The 23722-nt window shown below is 40.6% G+C and overlaps 1 protein-coding gene across 5 annotated transcripts in view; it reads right to left on the reverse strand.

The window, feature by feature from the left end:
- Positions 1 to 2360: 2360 nt before the first annotated feature.
- Positions 2361 to 23722, reverse strand: part of PRKAG2 (protein kinase AMP-activated non-catalytic subunit gamma 2) — a 277712-nt gene continuing 256350 nt past the window's right edge. For 2 of the 5 annotated variants that reach the window (XM_033863525.2, XM_033863524.2), the window contains exons 9-16: positions 20674 to 20719; positions 18886 to 18940; positions 17722 to 17848; positions 14905 to 15070; positions 14551 to 14588; positions 10008 to 10154; positions 7190 to 7283; positions 2361 to 3501 (exon numbers count right to left, since the gene is read on the reverse strand). In XM_033863525.2, coding sequence (XP_033719416.1) covers positions 3470 to 3501; positions 7190 to 7283; positions 10008 to 10154; positions 14551 to 14588; positions 14905 to 15070; positions 17722 to 17848; positions 18886 to 18940; positions 20674 to 20719 — 705 coding nt within the window. In that variant the 3' untranslated portion in view covers positions 2361 to 3469. Of the gene's footprint in view, positions 3502 to 7189; positions 7284 to 10007; positions 10155 to 14550; positions 14589 to 14904; positions 15098 to 15745; positions 15873 to 17721; positions 17849 to 18885; positions 18941 to 20673; positions 20720 to 23722 lie in introns of those variants that run through there. The other 3 variants (XM_019930318.2, XM_033863527.2, XM_033863526.2) reach the window with 3 other exon arrangements.

A 23722-nucleotide genomic window follows, 5' to 3' on the forward strand; every position in this document is an offset into this window, starting at 1 on the left:
TCTAAAGCGCAGGCTCAGTAGTTGTGGCGCACGGGCTTAGTTGCTCTTGCCAGACCAGGGCTTGGAATCTGTGTCGCCTGCGTTGGCAGGCGGATTCTTAACCACTGCGCCACCAGGGATGCCCTGTTTTATATATAGTAGTGTGTATCCGTTAACCCCAAACTCCTAACTTACCCCGCCCCCCACTTTACCCTTTGTTAACCATAAGTTTGTTTTCTATGTGAATCTATTTGTTTTGTAAATAAGTTCATTTGTATCACTTTTTTAGATTCCACATATGTGATGTCATATAATTTGTCTGTCTCTGACTTCACTTAGTATGATAATCTCTAGGTCCATCCATGTTGCTGCAAACGGCATTATTTCATTCTTTCTTATTGCTGAGTAATATTCCATTGTATATATGTACCACATCTTCTTTGTATATTCATCTGTTGATGGACACTTACTTCCATATCGTGGCTATTATAAATAGTGCTGCTATGAACATTGGGGTGCATATATCTTTTCGGATTAGTTTTTGTCTTTTTGGATATATGACCAGGAGTGGGATTGCACGATTATATGGCAACCCTGTTTTTATTTAAGGACCCTCCATACTGTTCTCCATAGTGGCTGCACCGATTTACATTCCCACCAACGGTGTAGGAGAGTTCCCTTTTCTCCACACCCTCTCCAGCATTTATTGTTTGTAGATTTTTTGATGATGGCCATTCTGACTGGTGTGAGGTGATACCTCATTGTAGTTTTGATTTGCATTTCTCTAATCATTAGCGATGTTGAGCATCTTTTCATGCATCTGTTGGCCATCTGTATATCTTCTTTGGAGAAATGTCTATTTAGGTCTTCTGCCCATTTTTTCATTGGGTTGTTTTTTTGATATTGAGCTGTATGAGCTGTTTGTATATCTTGGAAATTAAGCTTTTGTTGATCACATTGTTTGTAAATATTTTCTCCCATTTCATAGGTTTTCATTTTTGTTTATGGTTTCCTTTGCTGTGCAAAAGCTTGTAAGTTTGATTAGGTCCCATTTATTTTTGCTTTTATTTCTTTTGCCTTGGAAGACTGACCTAAGAAAACATTGTTACAATTAATGTCAGAGAATGTTTTGCCTATGTTCTCTTCTAGGAATTTTATGGTGTCATGTCTTATATTTAAGTCTTTAAGCCATTTTTGAGTTTATTTTTGAGTATGGTGTGAGGGAGTGTTCTAACTTCATTGATTTACATGCAGCTGTCCAGCTTTCCCAACACCACTTGCTGAAGAGTCTTTCTTTTCTACGTTATGTGTTTTTGCCTCCTTTGTTGAAGATTAATTGGCCGTAGGTGTGTGGGTTTAATTCTGGGCTCTCTATTCTGTTCCATTGATCCATATGTCTGTTTTTGTGCCAATACGATGCTCTGTTGATTACTGTAGCTTTGTAGTATTGTCTGGAGTCTGGGAGGGTTATGCCTCCAGCTTTGTTCTTTTTCCTTAGTATTGCTTTGGCAATTCTGGGTCTTTTGTGGTTCCATATAAATTTTAGGATTATTCTAGTTCTGTAAAACAATGTCATGGTAATTTGATAGAGATTGCATTAAATCTGTAGATTGCTTTGGGTAGTAAGGCCATTTTAATAATATTCTTCCAGTCTAAGAGCATGGGATGTATTTCCATTTCTTTGAATAATCTTCAGTTTCCTTTATCAGTGTTTTATAGTTCTCAGCATATGTCTTTCACCTCCTTGGTCAGGTTCATTCCTAGGTATTTGTGGGGGTTTTTTTGGACAGAGTTTTAAAAGGAGTTTTTAAAAACTTTCTCTTTCTGATATTTCATTGTTCTCCAAGTATTACCATTAGCCTAAGTCACAACCACTACTATTTCTATGGGGAAAAACATAGACAAAAATCTCCTTCTCTCATATTTGGCCTACTAGGAGATGAAAAAATTGACACCTAGCACAAGAAAATCTGCATGGCCATTTTTAATTAAATATGTTCTATTTAATAATGGAGAAAGTTTATGAATCAAATCATTAAGGTTTTTTTCTGTTGATGTAAAAAAGAATATGAGAATTCATGTTCTCCTTTATTTGGGAAGAAATATCTAAGTGGGAAACTGCATGTAGAATTTTAATTAATATGTGCTGACAGGGAGATCAGCTCAGTGCTTTGTGACCACCTAGAGGGGTGGGATAGGGAGGGTGGGAGGGAGACGCAAGAGGGAGGAGAAATGGGGATATATTTATACGTATAGCTGATTCACTTCGTTATAAAGCAGAAACTAACACACCATTGTAAAGCAGTTATACTCAAAGATGTTAAAAAAAGAAATGTGCTGAAATACAAAGTATTTTAAAGAACTTCTGTAACAAGATGGCAGATAGTAAGATTTATTTTAATTTTTCAATCTGCAAAAAAACCCCCCAAAACAAAAAACCAAACTATACTCATACACACACACACACACACACATATGTGTATATATATATATATATATATAGTGTCAACATTTTCAGAGCACTTACATTAGGAAACATTGTGTTTCTCCTCACCATATGACAATACTGTATATGCCACAGTAAAATTTACAAAACAATCGCATCAGCAATCACACAAACGTCATGATTTTCATGTCAAAACACAAGAAAAAATAGACATCTTCCCGGCACTTTGTTTGCAGCCCCACAGAGAGGTTCCCACAAATGCTGTTAGAAACTTCAGCTTTTAAAACCTAACAGCGGCTATTAGAGAAGTCATATCCTTTCCAGATCAAACTTAATGAGAATTTCGCCCTTTTAAAATAGCAACCAATGGTTTATTAATGGGTACGGTGAAGTTTACCCACCAAAGGATGTGTAAAAAATTGCATGAAAGTAAAAATAAATAAAGCTGTTGTAAATCAGCCTTGTTTACACTATAGTTCAGAACAGAACACTAACACATAAAACCATCATTAAAGTTTTATAAAGTAATTATTTATATTCAAATTACAGCTATTCAACAAATCTAATGAAAACAAACTGATTTGGTAAAGGTTCAGACGTTCACACTCCAGCAGTGTCAGTTCACAAGGACGCTCCAGCTGCGATGGGCAGTAGTGATGACATATCGCTGTTCTGACATAAGGCACTAGATCTCAATATGCCACACACTCGCCTTATGTCATATTACCTGTTAGATACCAGTGAATTCTTTAAAATGAAAAATAATAGAAATTCAGGACACAGTGCACTTTAATGACATACAGCATCTGAAATCTTTCAGACAACGGTCTGAAAAGAGTCTTTTAATGCAAGCTCGCATCTTCAAACACAAAATCTTTCTTTTTTATGCTTAGTTTCAACATCACTGGAAAAAACACCCATCACTAAACCCTGATACACATTCTCAGCCATTGGACTCTGTTCTATCGCAGTCAGTGTTCATGAGGCAAAGCGTGACCCAGCATCTTTGTTCAAGTTCTGCAAGGGCTCCTCCACTCACGGTTGTCATTCGGTTTCTGTCTCCTTCTGCTTGGCACCTATTAGGAGATGGGAAAGGAAAGTTTCAAAGCCATATAAAAATACGTTGCAGCTGTGCACGTCCTATATGAGCGCAGTGGTGGTTCTCTGCCTGGTGGCACCTACCCGCACCTGCAGAGCCTTAGGAGACGTGGGGAATGAGCAGGTGAGCTCCAGGCTCCCCATCCCCACCTGCCATCACTGCAGCATGCTTTTAATCCATTTTGCATATCGTAATTCTAGCACTCTTTTTTTTTTTTTTTCCTTCTGGCCATGCCACAAGGCTTGAGGGATCTTAGTTCCCGGACCAGAGATTGAACTTGGGCCACGGCAGTGAAAGCACGAAGTCCTAACCACTGGACCATCAGGGAATTCCCTGCATATCATAATTCTAAATATGCAAGGTTTAATTTGGAAAAGAAGAGGGTTCTGCTGCTAAAAGTTTTTAAAAGAAATATGTATTTAAGTTTTAGCGAAGGTGCAAAGTATTTCTGTTGTACATACTTATAAAAATCTAAAAGCATTAAACATGCTTACAGTAACTGCACATAAAACCTATTCTCAGCTTGCCAGGATATTTTGAAATGGGTTGGGAGGGGGAGCTGCCATTTTTTTCATTACAACAGATTCTGTATTTTCTCATCAGACACTAGAAGACACTCAACTTTGAAAGAGATCAACACTCTATAAAAATAAGGGGCTAAAATTGTAGCTACTGCCATCAGGCTGTTTACTCACTAGCTGCACATGTGGACACTTAGGTTTGTCTGGATAGTCTGAATTAAGTTGGACAGTGAACTACTGCTAAAAACTTTTTAAAAAAGAGAAGATGTTATTATATCAAATCAGTATCCTTAATAGGGAATTGTGTCCATTATCTGGTGAAAAGAATAACCACCGGTACCTTTTATTCACATAATAGTAGATTCTTTTAAAAAGCATCTCTTACTGATTATTCCACAAACATCCACTCAGCAGGGCTTGTCCAGGTACGGGGTTTGTCCTGGATATGGGGCTTGTCCCGGGTGTGGGGTCTGACGGCGCACAGCGTTCACACACGGCTGTGGTTTCAATCAGAGTATCTCTGGAGGGCCACTAGGCCCGTGTCAGGCTGCTCATCCTATAGCTGAAGGGAGGGACGGAGGCTGCACAGGTGAGCAGCAAGCTGGCCCACACTCACACAGCTCCGAGGGGACAGCGGGGTTGGGCTGCCCAGGCTGGACCTCTAGTCTGATGCTCGCACCACACGGTCACCCGAGTATGCTAGCATCTGATCTGATGGGGGCGCTCCCTCTCTTCCAAGACAGCGCCGCTCCCGGTGTTCACCGGTAATCCAGTTATTAGGAATACAGGGGATTTTCCTAAATGAACAGCGTTATACACACCGTGCTACAAAGAATTCTAATTTGACTATCCCTGTCTTTACAGTATTTATTTCTGTGGTAACAAACATTCCAAATCCAGCCGTGGAACAGGTTTCCTCCTTGCATTTTCATTCATGCTGACTTGCATTAGTAATTTAGAATTTTTGAAATATCAAATTTGGATGGAAATTTAAACTCATCCAGGCGAACATTCTCATTCTTATGGTTTGTGACACCAAGACATAGAGAGGATAAAGAATTGCTTACTCTGAATTGGTAATGCACAAAGAATCTTGGCCACGGGGACAGAAGCGAGTTGACATTTGGCCTGACTCAGCCCAGCAAGCTGTGTGCCTTGGCCCAGGGCCAGCTGACTAGAAAAGGGGCGTCTTTTTCTGAAGGTGCCAAGTTACGTGCCTGTGGGGATGAGCCTGCCTGGAGATGAGTCCTTTTCCTAACATGCACAGAGGAGCTGCACAGCTGACCCTTGAACAACACTGGGGCGCTACCCACAACTTATCCTTTGTATCCACGATTCCCCTCCATATCCGCAGTTCGGTGTCTGTGGATTCAACCAACCATGGACTGTGTAGCACTGCAGTATCTACTATGAAAAAAATTCACGTATAAGTGGACCCATGTTGTTCAAGGGTCAACTGTATATAAATGCAATCACACTCTTTGCATTGGTCCTGCTTCCTTGCTCTGTTTCGTCTGTGGGGTTCATCCACTGTCCGATACAGCTATGTGTGTTCACCATCAATGCATTCCACTAATGGACAGAATGCAGTCTGTCCGTTCTTCTGCTCAAAGATATTTGGGTTATTTCCAGTTTGAGGTTATTACAAGTAATGCTGTGAACAGTCTCACATCTTTTAGTCCTTTTCTCATGACTACAGAGATTATCATGAGCCATAAAAAAAACAAAAATGAAATCGTGCCATTTTTGACAACATGGATGGATCTTTCACTTATTTCTAAGTGAAGTAAATCAAGACAGAGAAAGATAAATACCATACGGTTTCATTCATATGTGGAATCTAAAAAGACCCAAGCCAAAACTGATGAACAAAGACAACAGAAGAACGTGGAGAACACAGCAGTGGTTACCAGAAGGGAAGGGGGTGGGGGTGGCTGCAGTGGGTGAGAGGCTCAGCTGTATGGTGGTGGATGATAGCTGGTCTTGGGGGGTGATCACTCTGTAGTGTGCACACATGTTGAACTCGAACGCTGTACTAAAACTTATGTAATGATTAAAAAGAGGTTACCATGAGTTTCAGGTTCTCACGTATCTGACATTTGAAAATAACTACAACAAGCCCCGTGTCTAGAGTTTCTGACTCAGCAGACATGGGCTGGGCCCCACCTGTGCGTTTCTAACAATGTCCAGCTGCTGCTCCTCTACAGCCTGCTGGGAGTCACCGCCCCCCTACCCCCGGAATCACGCCCCTGTCCTTCTCACTTAATCAGTGCGATCTGTTTCTCGCTGGTGATGGGGATTCCTTTTCAGGTGGGTATCTCCAGGCTATAGGCCAACTGTAAAAACTAGTCTTAGCCAGTGTGATTGATTTCTGAACTAAAGAAAAATCAATACCCTAGTAAAGGCACATGTTAATGTTTAACTTCTAAGAGTTCAAAGGGCACATGGTTTAGTCTCCTGTCTTGGCCTTGATCTGTGAGGCCTGAGGCTGGGTTGTCTGTACTTCGTGTGGGTGGGGAGGGGAAGTGGAGGGCTGGTGGTTTTAGGACCCCTTCAGCCATTAAACGATTAAACTGTGTGACACAGGAGAAACACCAAAGGCCCCTCCCTCCCCCTGCCTCACGGCTCCCTGACTGTGACCTGAGGGTTTGCTTAGAGTTAATCTGGCAGAAAATGAGTTTAGTCACCAATGTTTGGCAGTTAACGTAATTTCCATACACTATTAATGGAAAAAAGTTTGCGTAGGTCAAACTTTTATATACTACTAGTAAGCTTTTTTTTTTCTTTTTGAAGGGTAGATGGTTTCAATACTTAGGTCCCAAAGAATTTCCCCCGATTTCCAGTTAGTAGTCCTAAACATAAAGCAAAACTGAGGAGATCTTCACTTTTTAATGGGCAAGGTTATGACGATCATGGCAACGAATCCTCGATTACTTAAGCACTTCTGGGTGTCGGGATGCTCTTAAGTCAGAATACTTTCTATAAGCTTTTCAAAACCACAAAGAAAATGAAAATGGTTTACAAAGTACTGCACAGAAAGGTGAGGCTGGCAGGTGGGCGAGGGAGGGCTTGCTGCCCCGCATCCCCGCCCCTGCCCCGGCTCCCTGCGCACTTACAGTAAAGGTCAGACACTGGCATTTATACCTGCAGGGGTGAGTATCAGGGCTTGCAGAATATCCGACAGGGAAATAATACCCACGATACTGTCTGTTTCGTTTACTACCACCAGCCGATGGACCTGCAGACAAGAGGAAAGGAGGCCACGTGTGAAAGTTGAAATAAGTAAAGGTTTAAAATGGACGTTAGAAAAAAAGTCTTTCATGTGCTATACAATGAACAGATCCCACAAATGAGAGAAAGTAACAGTGCACAGAGCCATGCAATGGCCTTGGCTCTGTTAAAATGCAATGCTGATTTGCTTGACTACTTTTAAGAAAAATTAGCCAGATATGTCCTGCTGAGTTTTCTATTTTCAAAATATTAATATATGAAAGATAAATTCAAAACATGAAGTATCACAGTAGCTGCTTCATGTGGCTCTAATCTCTAAAACGGTTTTTAATTTTTAAAAGTTGTATCTCGGTTTCTATTAACTATCAGATAACTGTTTTTACCTGGGAGAGAAGTCCAAATAAGCAGTGAAACTAAATAAAAGGTCACTGCTCTTAGATTATATTTTCCCTTTTCTCTATGAAGTTCATATATTAAGAATAACAGAGGATGATCAACTATAATCAAGTGAAGTAAATTACATTCACATCTTGTTTTCCACTTGAGAGTCTTTTATAAGTGAGTGGACAATGTTCTGAGGTATTACTATAGCAAAGTGTCCTTAAAACAGGAAAGGAGGGAGAGAGCATCACGCTTCTCTGATTTAAAAGCTTTAGAATTTAGGCTTGAGGCAACCACATGCCAGTCGGTTACCCTGGAGATCCTCTTCTCCACACTGAACAGTTAAAACCCACTGGTACAGAATGGGTGGCACAGGAGGGAGATGGGAGGAGTGGGGAAATCATTTTTATAGTTTGTCTCTAATGATACTGTGCCGGTGATGCTTTTGACATCATAGCTTGCTTTTAGGTTAAAAGAGAAATCACTTTGTCATCTTTCTCATGCTAATCAACATAAATATCTTTCAAAAGCTTCTCTAGAAAAAGTTATGTTCTTCAATCAACCCTGTGATATAACACAATTAATTATCTATTAACTTTAATCATAAGTTGATTTACATCTAGGACCAGAGAATGCTATATATTCTATACTAGACACATTTTGTTGTTAACATTTAATAATGATAAATAACTATCTTTTGAACTACTAAAGGTCAAGGGGAAACCATTTCACTTAGAATTAGTTCTGCCAGACAGAAATGACCACCAAAAATATTATCATCTGTTGCTGAGTCTAAACTTATGAATGTTTCTTTTCTAAAAGCTAGTGTGATATTTGTCATATAAATAAACCAAATCATCGCTGATACTGTATACCCTTCTCCTAACAAAATATGTTGAAGCTGGGAATTCCCTGGTGGTCCACTGGTTAGGATTCTGTGCTTTCACTGCTGAGGGCCTGGGTTCAGTCCCTGGTTGGGGAACTAAGATCCCACAAGCTGCTCAGTGCAGCCACAAATATACTATATATATATATAAAATATGTGTGTATATATATGTGTGTATATGTGTGTGTGTGTATATATATATGTGTGTATATATGTATGTATGTATGTGTATATATGTGTATGTATGCGTATATGTGTATGCATATGTGTATATGTATGTATGTGTGCGTGTATATGTGTGCGTATATGTGTGTGTGTGTGTGTGTGTGTGTGTATATATATATATATATATATACATGTTGAAGCTAAAAACTGGTTTGTCCCCCAACAAGGAGTCACACGGTGAAAAAAATTAATGATGAAAAAAGTCAAGGTGGGTAACTTGAGAAAACTTTAATTACACCTGTATTTCCCTCAGTAACCTATTTTCATATTAAAGTTTGTGCTGCTTACCAGATGGACTTCCAGGACAAGCCAATCACTTTCTTCTCCTACCTGACAGTAGCACGCGCTCAAACAGAGGTCTTGGGAACACGAAGGCGTGCTGGCGTTCTCCACAGAAACAGCCGTGTTAATACTGAGGTGCGAGTCTTTCTAGTCTCTTTTCTATGCACGTGCACTTATGTTAACAGGAAGCATCACACTATATATAGTAACTGGTCTTTCTCTTAGCAATATATCATTTTTCCATATCAACAGTATTCTCCTTAAACATGATTTTTAATTGTTATAAAGGATTCCATCAGATGGATGTGGTCCATTGTCCTTAAAATTAGGCAGGAATGTCTTACCTATTTCTGCTTATGATCTTCAAAAGGCATATACAAAAGAACAATAAAAACCTTAGATGTATTCCTAAGTCAGTTAGAACCCTCTGGAAAACTAGTAATGGATGTTAAATTCAAGTAGAAAAGACTTCGTGTTGAGACTAGTGAAACAGGGTAAAAGCCATGGCAGCTGAAGCTTGGGGAGTCAGCTCTGCTAAGGACGGAGCAGGGTGTCTAACTTAAAAAAAAAAGATCAGAATACCTTTTATTGACTGACTTGTTAAGACCACATAATTACACATTTTTAGCTTTAAATTCATCAATACTCTAATGAAACTTAAAGCTCTTGGGACTTCTGTTTTCTCAAGTATGTTTTAAAACCATGAAAGTATCTTTATTTGATTCAGCTATGTCAGGACTTATAAATGAAATTCAATTCAGTGAACATTCACAGATGACCTACTATGTGCCAAGACATGTGCTAGGTTCTGGAGCAGGGAGACTGTGTCACGGGACTGGACTGGAAGGCTGCCTCACGGGCTGGTCCTGTGACTCAGAATTCCTGGGGCACTGTTTCCTAGTTAGGTGCTCATGGCAGACGGGGAGGTGGGGAGGGACCTGGATGCAGCCACTTTACCTCGGCTCTCACTATTCTGTCCACGATGGTCTCCAGTACTTCCAACTTACTGCACTTCACTACGCCTTCGAAATACTGTGACCGGTGCTGCAGGGCCTGGGTCACTGTGATGTCTAGGTTGTTGTATGTTTTTTCAGCAGCAAGGTTCTATAATGAAGTAACAGTGAGTTATATCCTTCATTTCAATTCACATTTAATGACCAAAGTTAGTTCAAAGCAGCCTGTTCCTTAAAAACATTAATGTTTATCCTAACTTAGTACCACTGTACCAGCTTATGACATGCCATCAGTACTGTTATTTCATCATCTTATCAATAATCATTTAAAGCTTATAAGGTGTACCTTTATTATGAAGCAACCATTTAAAACGGTTAAATTCTGACTGTATGTCCTACAGAAGATTCCCCTATCCTTACCCTATAGGTTCTTTTTTTTTTTAAATTGAAGTATAGTTGATTTACAATGTAGTGTTAGTTGCTGGTGTACAGCAAAGTGACTTATTTATATATATATATATTTATTATAGGTTACTATAAGATATTGAATATAGTTCCCTGTGCTATACAGTAGGGCCTTGTTGTTTATTTTATATACAGTTTGTATCTGTTAGTCCTAAACTCCTAATTTATCCCCCCACTTTTACCCTATGTTCCCTGAATGAACAGTGTTTTGAGAGGTGGAGTAACACCTGCAAAGGGTAAGAAGTCCCCAGGGCTAGGGAACAAGGCTTTTGCTAGAAAGGCTTTGCGGGGGTGATCACGGAGGAAGCCCTGCAGATCGGAATGGCTGCTCAAGGTTCTGATTAACCTTACAGGGTCCCACCCAACCAAATTCAAATAAGCCTATTTTTTTGGTGTCTGTTATATTAAACAGAATAAGATGAAACAAAAGGGTCTGAGACAGCTACAAAAGAATACTTAATGCTATGGTCAATATTAAGGCAAAAAAATGGTATGCAGGTTTGGGGCTATCAAAGTTTCAGTTCCCTTTCTTAGAAATGATGTAAAACTCTAAGGAAATGAATTTAAATGAATGGGGGAAAAGTATCGAGTGGAAGGATGTAGGACCAAAATCAATCTAGTAAATTTAAACCAGGGAATAAAAAACAGAACTTTACATAATGCCATTTGCTGTCCTCTTCAGAACAGTTGTTCCCAATTAGCAAGTAGTGGGATGTGGGTGACCAGGAATCCACCTGCGCACTAAGCACATGCCTGTTGGCAGAATGAATCAATGTCTCTGGTATAGAAACATGACTATTTAACACATACACATGCTGTAGTAACGGATAAGTGACTCATGTACTGAAAAGACAAAGAATTATAAAATGCTACTAATATGGAAAGGTACAGTCTCCCAGGACTGAACCAGGAAGAGTCAGAAAATATGAACAGACCAATCACAAGCATTGAAATTGAAACTGTAATTAAAAACCCACAAACAAAAGGCCAGGACCTGATGGCTTCACAGGTGAATTCTATCAGACATTTAGAAAACAGCTAACACCTATCCTTTAGAAACTGTTCCAGAAAATTGCAGAGGAAGGAAAACTCCCAAACTCATTCTATGAGGCCACCATCACCCTAATACCAAAACCAGACAAAGATACCACTAAAAAAGAAAATTACTGGCCAATATCACTGATGAACATAGAAGCAAAATCCTCAACAAAATACTAGCAATTTGAATCCAACAATACATTAAAAGGATCATACACCATGATCAAGGATTTCTCAGAATCCACAAATCAATCAGTGTGATACACCATATCAACAAATTGAAGAATAAAAACCTAAAAGCTTTTGACAAAATTTAACACCGATTTATGATAAAAACTCTCCAGAAAGTGGGCATAGAGGGAACCTACCTCAACATAGTAAAGGCCATATATGACAAACCTACAGGTAGCATCATACTCAAGGGTGAAAAGCTGAAAGCATTTCTTCTAAGATCAGGAACAAGACAAGGATGCCCACTCTCACCACTTTTATTCAACACAGTTTTGGAAGTCCTAGCTATGGCAGAGAAGAAGAAGAAATAAAAGGAATCCAAATCACTGTTTGCAGATGACATGATAGTATACACAGAAAATTCTAAGGACGCTACCAGAAAACTATAGAGCTCATCAATGAATTTGGTAAAGTTGCAGGCTACAAAATTAATACACAGACACCTGCTGCATTTCTACACACTAACAATGAAAGATCAGAAAGAGAAATTCAAGAAACAATCCCATTTACCACTGCATCAAAAAGAATAAAATACCTAGGAATAAACCTACCTAAGGAGACAAAAGACCTGTACTCCAAAAACTATAAGATGCCGATGAAAGAAGCTGGAGAAGACACAAACAGATGGAAAGATATACCATGTTCTTGGAATGGAATAAATATTGTCAAAATGACTATACTACCCAAGGCAGTCTACAGATTCAGTGCAATCCCTATCATATTACCAATGGAATTTTTCACAGAACTGGAACAAAAAAAATCTTAAAATTTGTATGGAGATACAAAAGACCCCAAATAGCCAAAGCAATCTTGAGAAAGAAAAATGGAGCTGGAGAAATCAGGCTCCCTGACTTCAGACTATACTACAAAGCTGTAGTCATCAAAACAGTATGGTAGTGGCACAAAAACAGAACTGTAGATCAATGGAACAGGATAGAAAGCCCAGAAATGAACCCACGCACCTATGGTTAATTAACCTAAGACAAAGGAGGCAAGACTATACAGTGGTGGAAAGGCAGTCTCTTCAACAAATGGTACTGGGAAAACTGGATAGCTACATGTAAAAAAATGAAATTATATCATTCTTTAACACCATACACAAAAATAAGCTCAAAATGGATTAAAAACCTAAATGTGAGACCAGACACTATAAAACTCTTAGAGGAAAACATAGGCAGAACACTCTCTGACATAAATTGCAGCAATATGTTTTCCCATCCGTCTCCCAGAATAATGGAAATAAAAACAAAAATAAACAAATGGGACCTAATTAAAGTCAAAAGCTTTTGCACAGCAAAGGAAACCATAAAACGAAAAGACAACCCACTGATTGGAAGAAAATGTTTTCAAATGATGAGACCAACAAGGGATTTAGTCTCCAAAATTTACAAACAGCTCATGTGGCTTAATATCAAAACAAACAACCCAATCAAAAAATGGGCATAAGGGGCTTCCCTGGTGACGCAGTGGTTGAGAGTCCACCTGCCGATGCAGGGGACACGGGTTCGTGCCCCGGTCCGGGAAGACCCCACATGCCATGGAGTGGCTGGGCCCATGAGCCATGGCTGCTGAGCCTGCGCGTCCGGAGCCTGTGCTCTGCAACCGGAGAGGCCACAACAGTGAGAGGCCCGCGTACACCCAAAAAAAAAAAAAAAAAAAGCATAAGACCCAAATAGACATTTTTCCAAGGAAGACATACAGATGGGCAAAGAGGTACATGGAAAAGATGGTCACCATCGCTAATGATTAGAGAAATACAAATCAAAACTAAAATGAGGCATCACCTCACACCAGTCAGAATGGCCATCATCAAAAAATCCGCAAACAGTAAATGCTGGAGAGGGTGTGGAGAGAAGGGAACCCTCCTACACTGTTGGTGGGAATGTAAATTGGTGCAGCCACTATGGAGAACAGTATGGAGGGTCCTTAAAAAACTAAAAATAGAGCTACCATACAACCCTGCAATCCCACTCCTGGGCATATATCCGGAGAAAAACATGGTCCAAAAGGATACATGCACCCCAACGTTCATTGCAGCACTGTTTACAATAGCCAAGACATGGAAGCAACCTAAATGTCCATCGACAGAGGAATGGATAAAGAAGACGTGGTACATACATACAATGGAATATTTCTCAGCCATAAAAAAGAATCAAATAATGCCATTGCAGCAACATGGATGGACCTAGAGATTGTCATGCTGAGTGAAGTAAGTCAGAGAAAGAGAAATATCGGATGATACCGCTTATATGGGGAATCTAAAAAGAAATGATACAAATGAATGTATTTTCAAAACAAACGGACTCACAGACTTAGAGAATGAACTTATGGTTACGGGGCAGGGGCAAGGTGGAGGGAAGGGATAGTTAGGGATTTGGGGATTGACAAGTACACACTGTTATATTTGAAAAGGATAACCAACAAGGACCTACTGTATAGCAGAGGGAACTCTGCTCAATGTTATGTGGCAGCCTGGATGGGAGGAGAGTCTGGGGGAGAATGGATACATGTATATGTATGGCCAAGTCACTTTGCTGTGCATCTGAAGCTGTCACAACATTGTTAATCGGCTATATTCCAATATAAAATAAAAAGTTAAAAAAATAAAATGCTACTAATATGTTATTCACTGCTAAACCAATGAATATTAAAAGTACAATTACTGTTGGGGAGTCTATGGAATTCTCTGATAAGGTCCTCATCCTCAAAGAAGCTAGGAATTGTTAAAATAGGAAAAGTCACAAAAAACAGACTAATGAATATGCTTTAAATGCATTCTAGATGACAGGTTTAACAAAATTAAAAATACTTACAATTACATCAAATTTGGAATAAATATCTACAACTTTTCCTAAAAATAAAAATGTATGTTAGAATAATATCTTAGAAACAAAAAACAGCATTTAATATCAATCTTAACTAGATATTTACTAAGAATTAAATATTGCTAAACAAAATAAACCTGACTATTTTAAAAGGGACATGAAATCATATCTTAATGGAAAATGTGAAAATAAGCCAGTATAAAATTCTTATTCTCCTGAGTACTCCTTGGTCTAAGTTTTCATTTCCCCACTTATCTGATATGCCAGGTCATTTAACAGTAGTTTTACCCTAAGGAGATAAACCGTTGTTTCTGTTCAACTGGTATGGCTCAGCACACAGACCTGACTCGTCCACAACAGGCAAGGCTGACACTCGTCTTTCCACGAAGACGTTCAAGGCTTTAATGATGGGAGTGTCTGGGTGTATGAAGGCGATGTTGTGGTAGGTCCCGATTCCGAGTGCACCCAGGTTCTGCTTCATGAAAGCAGGCTTTGGCATATCAGACATCTAGACAGGAAGACGGGCACAGATGCTCTAGAGCCAGAGCAGACCTTTTCAGTGTTCACATGTCCACATTCGATGAAAAACTATGTGCAACAAATTAGTCTTTTCTAACAATCCACCCGGATATCTGAATTAACATGAAAATGTTACATACAAGAACTGTGTCTTTTGTTCAAACCAGCTTATATGTTTATGCTTATTTAACTACTTAGTAAAAATACTGCAAAGCACTAACACTGTAACATTTTCTCCTTCTTTTCACCCACTGGAAAACCGGACAGGAGGGAACGACAGGTCTATTTGGAAATTAAGACCCATCAGCCACCGAGAATCTTCTTAAATTATTCATGTTAAATTCATTGTCCTGCTGTCATCATTAGGTAATGTTTATTAAGAACCCACACATTGCCAAACCCAAAGCGTCTGATGGTGGCTGTCTGAGCTGCTAAGCTAGTTCCCACACCATCCCACCTCTACACCCTGAATTCTCCATTGGAGGACTCCAATTTTTGTCTACTAGGAACAAGAACAAGCCAACTGAACAGAATTAAAAGAACATTTAAAAGTGAACTTTTCTTTTCACGGGCTGTTTTAAAGGAGGAGGGAGAAGTCAGAAGAGAGAAGTCTAGGATCATGTTTGACTAAAACAAAATAAGGTCTATGGTTTCAAAAATCCACCTTTTATAAAGGGTACAGTTGATTCCATCCTCCTGGTGTACCTTATAATTATCAGGAAAAGATGAACAATTAGAAGAAACAAAATGTTCAAGTCAAAGAGTTCATCAATATTCAAATCATGAGAATCCTAGAAATTTAGAGAGAAAAAAAGAAAGACCTATTAGGTCATCTAGCCCATCTCGATGCAGGATAAACCCCTGTTCAGCTGCACACTTAGGCTGACTGTCAAATGTCTCTAAGGGCAACGCTACTTTTTTCTCGGAACATGATCTCAAGGCAGTAAAAATCAGGTTCTGGAGTTTATTTAAAATTCTTCATTTTTATCTGAAAATCCCTAGCTGAATATTCTAACAGCATGATTCTAATTACCATATTGGCCCAAATATAAGGCAGTACTGGCAGAGGCCACCTCCTCTACTTGTTGTAGAGGAGAAGATGCCAAAGGCCTGTCTCAGGCTGTGCCTCCCCGTCGGCAGCGTGGCCACGGAAACGCTAAGGGCCTCTGGGCGCCGTCGGCCCTGTGAGCCAGGCGCCCTGAGCCCGAGGATCTAAGCCGCCTCTGGACACGGACAGACGGAGCAGTTAGAGGGAGGGCTGCTCCACCACCACCACCGGCAACCGTGGCAAAGCTACGCAACCTTGCTGAATGTTATCGCTTCCAAATCAGATAATAAAAATACCTACCTGAGAGGGTGGTGGCTAGGATTAGCTTTATCATGTGAAGTGCCTGACACAGCGTAATGCTTAACACTGTTTAGCTCCTCTCATGATTAGTACTGTTTTAAAATGGCGACTCTAAGGGGTACGTGGGCTAAGAGCCTGGTACAGCCCCGCCCTGGGTCCTGGGCCCTGGGTCCTGTTAAAGCTCAGTGCCAAGGCGACTGCATGCGTTCAGCCCACGGCAGACAGGAAGTCTGACCAACAATGTCCCCGCCTCCTTAATTCTTCTTCCCTAGACTGCCTCTTTACCAAACTTCATGCTTTTTTGTAAATCACTCTTCTCCTTCCTACATTCTTTCTTAGTGTTTATTTAAACATGATAACTGCTACATTTACACAGACTTAAAATACAGGGCTGGTTTGATGGACAAGGCATTTCTCCCCATCACTTAAACCCTCTGGGCTGCTGTCGGAGCAGCCTGGGCTCCTTCACGCCACACTGGAATGCTGCTTTATTTCCTAATTTGAAGCTGTGGAGAAGACAGGAAAGCTAACTTGACGTAGATTTTTAATGTCTACTAAATTCTTTTAAAAAAATGATTCTTAATATGATCTCTTCTGAACTATGAATGAGGCCCCTTACTGGTTTTAGCTGACCAATTACTTATAACCTCAACTTCAGTGCATGTAATTAAAAGGAAAAAATTGAAGCCCTCCTGTGAACACTCTGGCCCTTCTGAGCCTCTTTTTAATACTGCCGACCAAAGAGGTTCTGAGTTTTGGATGATTAGGAAGCCATCTCATTTCCGATGCAGTTGAGAAAACCTACAGACAATATAGCCCTGATTTGGACCAACATGGTATTATGTTGTCAAAATTTTATTTGCTTTGGGCTTTTCTATCACTGCTGCAGTAAATAATAAGACCATCCTGGGGCCAGGACTTCTGAGCATGTCCCCAACCATGACACCAGTAAAGCATCATAAGGCAGTCTGGCTCAAGCTATCTTGGGTAAGTAGTTCCTTAATCAGACTGACTCGCGAACTGCTTTGCTTCTTCTCATTTTAGGTGATAAAATATTCTCACTTAAATAGAGAATTCCAAGTGTTTTTACTTGCACTGAAAGGTGATTACTTTTTAACTGGAATCAACTTTGAGAATGTACAGTTCAAATAGTAGTGAGTTGAGAAACTGAAGTTTAGAAATGGAGACCTCAAAACTAACGATTTCTTCTATGAGGGTAACAGGAGCCAATTTACTTGAAGTAAATTAAAGTAGATGCAGCTATGTCTTTAGAAACACTAAAAACTACTTACAAAAAGCTGGAGGAACTTGAGGATTCTTTTGTGGGTAAGTATATAAAGTGCATTCCCACTGATAGGGTCAATAACTGGCAATCTGTGGATTTTATTTTTGATCAACGAGTGTACAGCATCGAAGAGGCTGCGGGAAAAGCCATTACAGTTGTTAGGAGGCTTTAAAGAAGAATTAGAAAACTTTGGACCACCCCTGCTTTAAACGTACTTTGTGTCTTTAAATTACAATATTAAAAGGTTGACGGACCTAAAACAGCGTTCTAGAAAAGTTTTAAACTGGAGATCTCAGCAAAATTTTCGATTTTCCGTAATCTGTTCATAAGCCTCAAATCCAAGTGTGGGCTACAAAAATCTCTAGGAGAGCAGTTTTTTAGTAGCAGGTTTGATGCTTTTATTTGAGAAATGACAGAAGCTAACCCCTCGGGAAGCTAATGGACGACCCTGGCAACAGAGGGCACTGTGGCCGGGGGCCCCCTGCACTGGCCGCTTCTGTGCTCAGCCTGCCCACTGCTGGCTGCTCCAGCCTCTCCTGTGACTGCCGACGAGGAGGTGTGCTGGGTGGAGCTGTTTTTTAGGACTTGGAAATAAAATAATAAAAATCAATATTCCACAAAATCAATATTGATTTTGGAATATTGATTCCAAAATCAATATTGCTCACTAGTGCACTAGTTTTAAGAATGCTTTTATTTCTGAAAATGTATCCGAGCTGTCCCAGAAGGCTTGGGTCAACACTTGTGGGCAGCCCCATCCTCTGACCACCTCTGGACCAGTGCCTAAGGAGACTGATTTTTCAACTTCAGTGCACGTTGGGACCCCTGGGGGAGTTGTTTTAATGCACATTCCAGGGCACTAAAACCGTCCAAAGACTGACTGGGAGAAGAGCCCAGAAATCTGCAGCTTTAATGAGCTCCCTAGTGGGTTTCTGCTGCAGGTGATCTGGACTTTCAAACTGCTCAGTATGACCATCTTCCTAGTTCATTCTCAGTCCTTTGGACCAACAATGGCTGTGATTTCTACTGTCTCTGAGTTTACTGAATTTAATATTAAGGAGGCTGGCCCCTATCTAGATTAAAACAAAAAAAATTTATCACCCATGGTAACAAAACAGATGAATCTGAATGAATGGAATGTTTTCAAAGGAGAAAAACTTGACAAGTTTACCTTGCATCTGGAGATATATTCACTAAAGGCTTAAACGTTTCTTGTAAATAAAGCTCTGTATTTATAGAAAGAAAATATGTAATTAGTAACGTATTTGCTGTTTGTAATTATTACATAAATTAAAATACCCTTCAATTTACAGGTAATAATTAGAAGGATTAAAAACCCAAATCGAATTAATTTACTGAACACTATTGTGTTACTTATAGTCATGGCTATTATTAAACAACTTCCAAACTGTTTCAGGATGTTGCCTTTGTGGAAAAGTTAAGTATTTAAAAACAGTATTACAATAGATGTTGTAAAAATCAGAAGAAAAGTCAAGAAATCTGATAAAAGAGCAATACCAGCAGAGGTCACTAGAATGTTACCAAGTCACTATCACCCTCAACAAAGGAAGACTATGAAATCCTTTAAAACTAATTTTCACAAGTTAAAAGGTAAAAGTTATAACAAACTTTGTTCTTTAAATGTTATTAAGTTTTATTTTCGACACCAAAGCTTGATCTACTGTATCTGGGGATCTTTCTAGTATGCAGACATTATCTTTGTAAAGATAAACTGTAATTTGCTTTACTGAGGTTTCTACACAGAAGGCATTCAAGAAAATCTCAACATTATTATTATTATTATTATTACTACCAAATACCATGTAATATCAAAATGTAAATACACTTAAACCTTGGTCTGACATTACTTATACAATAGAATTTATTACAAAGTATCTGTCTTGGTGTTAAAATATATATATTCACTGCATGATAGGCAGTGCTAAAATGTGGATCCCATGTTGACTGACTTTGTTTGGTCTGACTTGATAAAGCTATCATCAATCAAATACGTCGTTCAATGAAACCTCTAAATCATATGGGATTAAAGGAGGCCCAGCTCTCTTTAGAGCATCCTAATGGATGTTCAGATCTCGCAGCCAGTCACAGGGGTGCTTGTCACACCAAGCAGATAACGGGAACACAAAGCTAAACCTCAGGTTTAAATGAAAAAGTTTCCTTGAGTTGAGTTGGCCCCTCAGTGTCTAATGCAGGCTTCTCCCCGAACACCCTACAGAGGCTTCTTCCTCAGGGATCCCCATCACAGGCTCCCATCGAGGATATTCTTACTGGTTGGTCCTTTGCCCCCTCTGTACCAACCCAGCAGGCTGGGTCTCATTAAGACTGAACAATTTCACAATCATGAAATTACAATTTAAAAAGTGGCTCCATTTCAGAAAAGGGTATTGTGATTATAAAGGGTGAATTTCAATACTGCAAACGAAAGCAAGCAATCTTGAAGTTATTTTCGTGTGATTTTATCCAAATCATCTAGTTTAAGTTTCACTTGTTCTACTTGTCTCCATAATTTGTAAAGAAATAATAATAATGTAAAGAAATAATGATTGAATTTAAATAGGAACAGATCCTTGCTTTTGTTAATTTCAGGCATTCCTTTGGTGCATTTTCTATACAAAGGCGAAGATTTGGAAGGTAATACTTAGAGGTGAATGGTGGCTCGACTGGGGGCCAGAGACTCGGGCACTAGTTACTATATCCCATCTATATCCCAGCCTTAGTCTAAAGACTTGTTATAGGTTCTCTATACATGTGTACTAAACAGAGTGGGTAATATTTATAGTAGTATGGCATACTATCAAAATTAATATAGAAAGAAATGTCTTAATGTAGTCAGTTATTAAGCAGAGAGAAGAGGACCTGTGAAATTAAAACATTTTATACATATGTAGAACATGTTTTTCCTCATATTAAAAGGTTTTTAACACTCAACAGTGCTTACCCCTCCATGTTTCAATCTTATGTTCCTCTAATTCATAAATCTGTACCTAGAAATAAGAAAAACTCTTATTTACAAATGTTAACACACACAACATAAGGGAAAAAAAAGAAATTACTATTTCATAACTACTGCTGAGTCCCATAATTCAGCAGATGGAAACAATCAAGATAATTCAGAAATATTAGAATATAAATGAGAGACAAAAAGTGCTCTACCTTTCATTGAAGACAAATGCTTTATAAATTTAAAACATAAACCAACAATATTTTCATTAATTTAATTTGAAAATTTCGGATACACTTAAATTTTAGAACACCCCCCCCACACACACACACGCACATATACACATATACACACATTCCTTCTTTCTGAGGATACGTAAGATTTTTAGCATCTCTAATTTTAAAAGGGCAGTTGGTTAAATCATGTGCTAATTAAGTTGCTGGATCAGGTTATGCCTGGACCACATGGGTGTCTTCACAAAGGTAGAGAGGGCGTTGAGTCTGGAGAGCCTGGAGGCTGGGCAGTGGGTACAGCACTTAGTCACCTGGAGTCGTCAAGCACTCACATCACTGCATCTTGGCTGCCGCTTTTGGTCAAAGTACTTAAGGTCTCTGAATCTGTTTCCCTTCCTAAACAGCTGGAGAGAAGGCCCTCCACATTCAGCTTCTGTGAGGACCATGTGTTTGTGAGCCTGAGGCGGAGGGCCTCCCCACCTGCTGCAGCCTCCACTGCGGCTCAGCTTAAGAAAGTCACTCTGCCTCCTGCAGTGTTGCACTGGGACTCCTGGGGGCCCTGCAGTAGGAAAACCTGGCCTCTTCCTGAAGCTTCTTGAAGCTTAAAATCCACTTGGCAACATTAAGACAGTCCGATACTGAAATGCTACCAACAACTGGCAAGAAACCACCAACAAGAAGGCGTACATATCAGAGCATACTCTAAAAGGCTTATTTAGTGCAGGGATGCAGGGAGAGTAGGGATGAGCAGAGGTCAGAGGTCAGGCAAGGAAAACTTCAGGAGGTAGATTTCAGCCAGGCTCTGCATGATGAATGGACTTTACATAAAAGAAGATAAACTCGTAAGGGCCTGGAGAGGAAAAGGACTTCCTCACGTTCCCGAAACACAGAAAGGAGACGGTGCTGGGGGACAGGAGCGAGGAGTCTGGGGACTGATGACCCGAGGTGGGCTCCGTGTCTGGGAGAGAAAGCCAGGCCAGCACTGATGGGTTTAAGCAGTGGGACGACGTGACAGCACCAGAGCCAGACGCAAAACCAAGTGTCAGGACAGTTAGGTCTCGAACGGTGACTGTGGGAGTGTAGGGGCAACTGAAAGGAAGAACCAAAAGGTTTAGAGAATAATAAAACAGGGGAACTAGAGACGAATGACTAAGTGAGAACCCGCGCCCCGCCCCCCCCCCCCCCCCATTTTGGTGCCAGGTGACTGAACAACATCCACGACAGAGAAAAAGCCTAACTGAGGAAGATGAGGCTCTGGTTTTCACAGCTGAAAGTAGAACCATCCTGGTCTACGTCTCACTTAGGCGGTTCTGAGGTGATGCCCGTGCTCTGCCTGCACACCCGCCTCGGAGCTTTAGCTACGGTCACCAGCATGGCCATGACTCACCTAACACGGGGGTCCCTTAGGTACTGGGGGTGGTCGGCGCTGGCAAGATGGGAAGGTGGGGTGTGTGTGTGTGTGTGCTGGCAAGATGGGAAGGTGGTGTGTGCGTGTGTGTGTCTGTCGGTCCGGGAAGATCCCACATGCCGCGGAGCGGCTGCACCCGTGAGCCATGGCCGCTGAGCCTGCGCGTCCGGAGCCTGTGCTCCGCAACGGGAGAGGCCACAACAGTGAGAGGCCCATGTACTGCAAAAAAGAGAAAAAAAAAAAAAGAAAGAACCTCAGATACCCCCATGACAGCCTTCCTCGACCTTGGCGCTACTGACACTTTAGGCTGGATGCTTCTGATGTAGGGCCGTCCTGGGCACTGTAGGACATTTAGCAGCATCCCTGGCCTCTGCCCGCTAGACGCCAGTAGAACTGCCCCACCCTTCCGCCAGCTATGATAAAAAATGTCTCTAGATGTTGTCAAATGTCCCCTGGGAAGCAACGTCACTCCCAGCTGAGAAACACTGCCCTGCAACTAATCAGAATACAGTATGAAAAGTGCTGTGTGGGTAGTTAATGGGGGCGCTGAAATAGTGACTAATTCTGCTCCAGGGAGATGGCACAGGGCTCTCCATCACTGAGGCAGTTCTCCAGGAGGATTCTGAAAGACCTGAATTTCAACTGCAAGGACCAAGGACCTGAAGGAGAACGTGCACGTGGAGGAAGTGGACTCAGATTTCCAAAGAAGAGAAGCCGCAGGGAGACGAGCAGAGGGGTCAGGAGGGAGAAAAGAGAGAACTGAGTGGGCAGGAGAGGAGAAACAAGACGTGCCACCACGGCAGGCTCTGTAGGTGGCAGGGAAGAAGCAACCACCGCTCAAGCACAGAATTTAATAGTTAAAAAAAAGGTAGGGCTTCCCTGGTGGCGCAGTGGTTGAGAGTCTGCCTGCCGAAGCAGTTGACGCGGGTTCGTGCCCTGGTCCGGGAAGATCCCACATGCCACGGAGCGGCTGGGCCCGTGAGCCACGGCCGCTGACCTGCGCGTCCGGAGCCTGTGCTCCGCAACGGGAGAGGCCACAGTAGTGAGAGGCCCGCGTACCGCAGAAAAAAAAAAAAAAGAAATCAGGTATGTCATGTGAAATAAATATGGAATACTTATGAAGTCTTTGGTAAAACTTCCTTCTAAGAGTATGTCTTAAGCAGAAGCTTATTTTTCCATTTTGTGTAGGAATTTAATTATTGGGCAATACTGACCATTACATGTAAAAACAGTATTAACTGGATTGCCTTTTACCTATTAGATACCCAAAACAGTACTAGATAAAGAAAGTATACAATTCTGTCCTTCTCCAACCTTGCCAAAAAAAAAAAACAAACAAAAAAAACACCAACTCAAAAAAACCAACAAAAACCAAACACCAAACAAGCTGGTAGAATCATAGAAT

This window comes from Tursiops truncatus, chromosome 9 (assembly GCF_011762595.2).
Source record: "Tursiops truncatus isolate mTurTru1 chromosome 9, mTurTru1.mat.Y, whole genome shotgun sequence".
Classification (NCBI taxonomy): Eukaryota; Metazoa; Chordata; class Mammalia; order Artiodactyla; family Delphinidae; genus Tursiops; species Tursiops truncatus.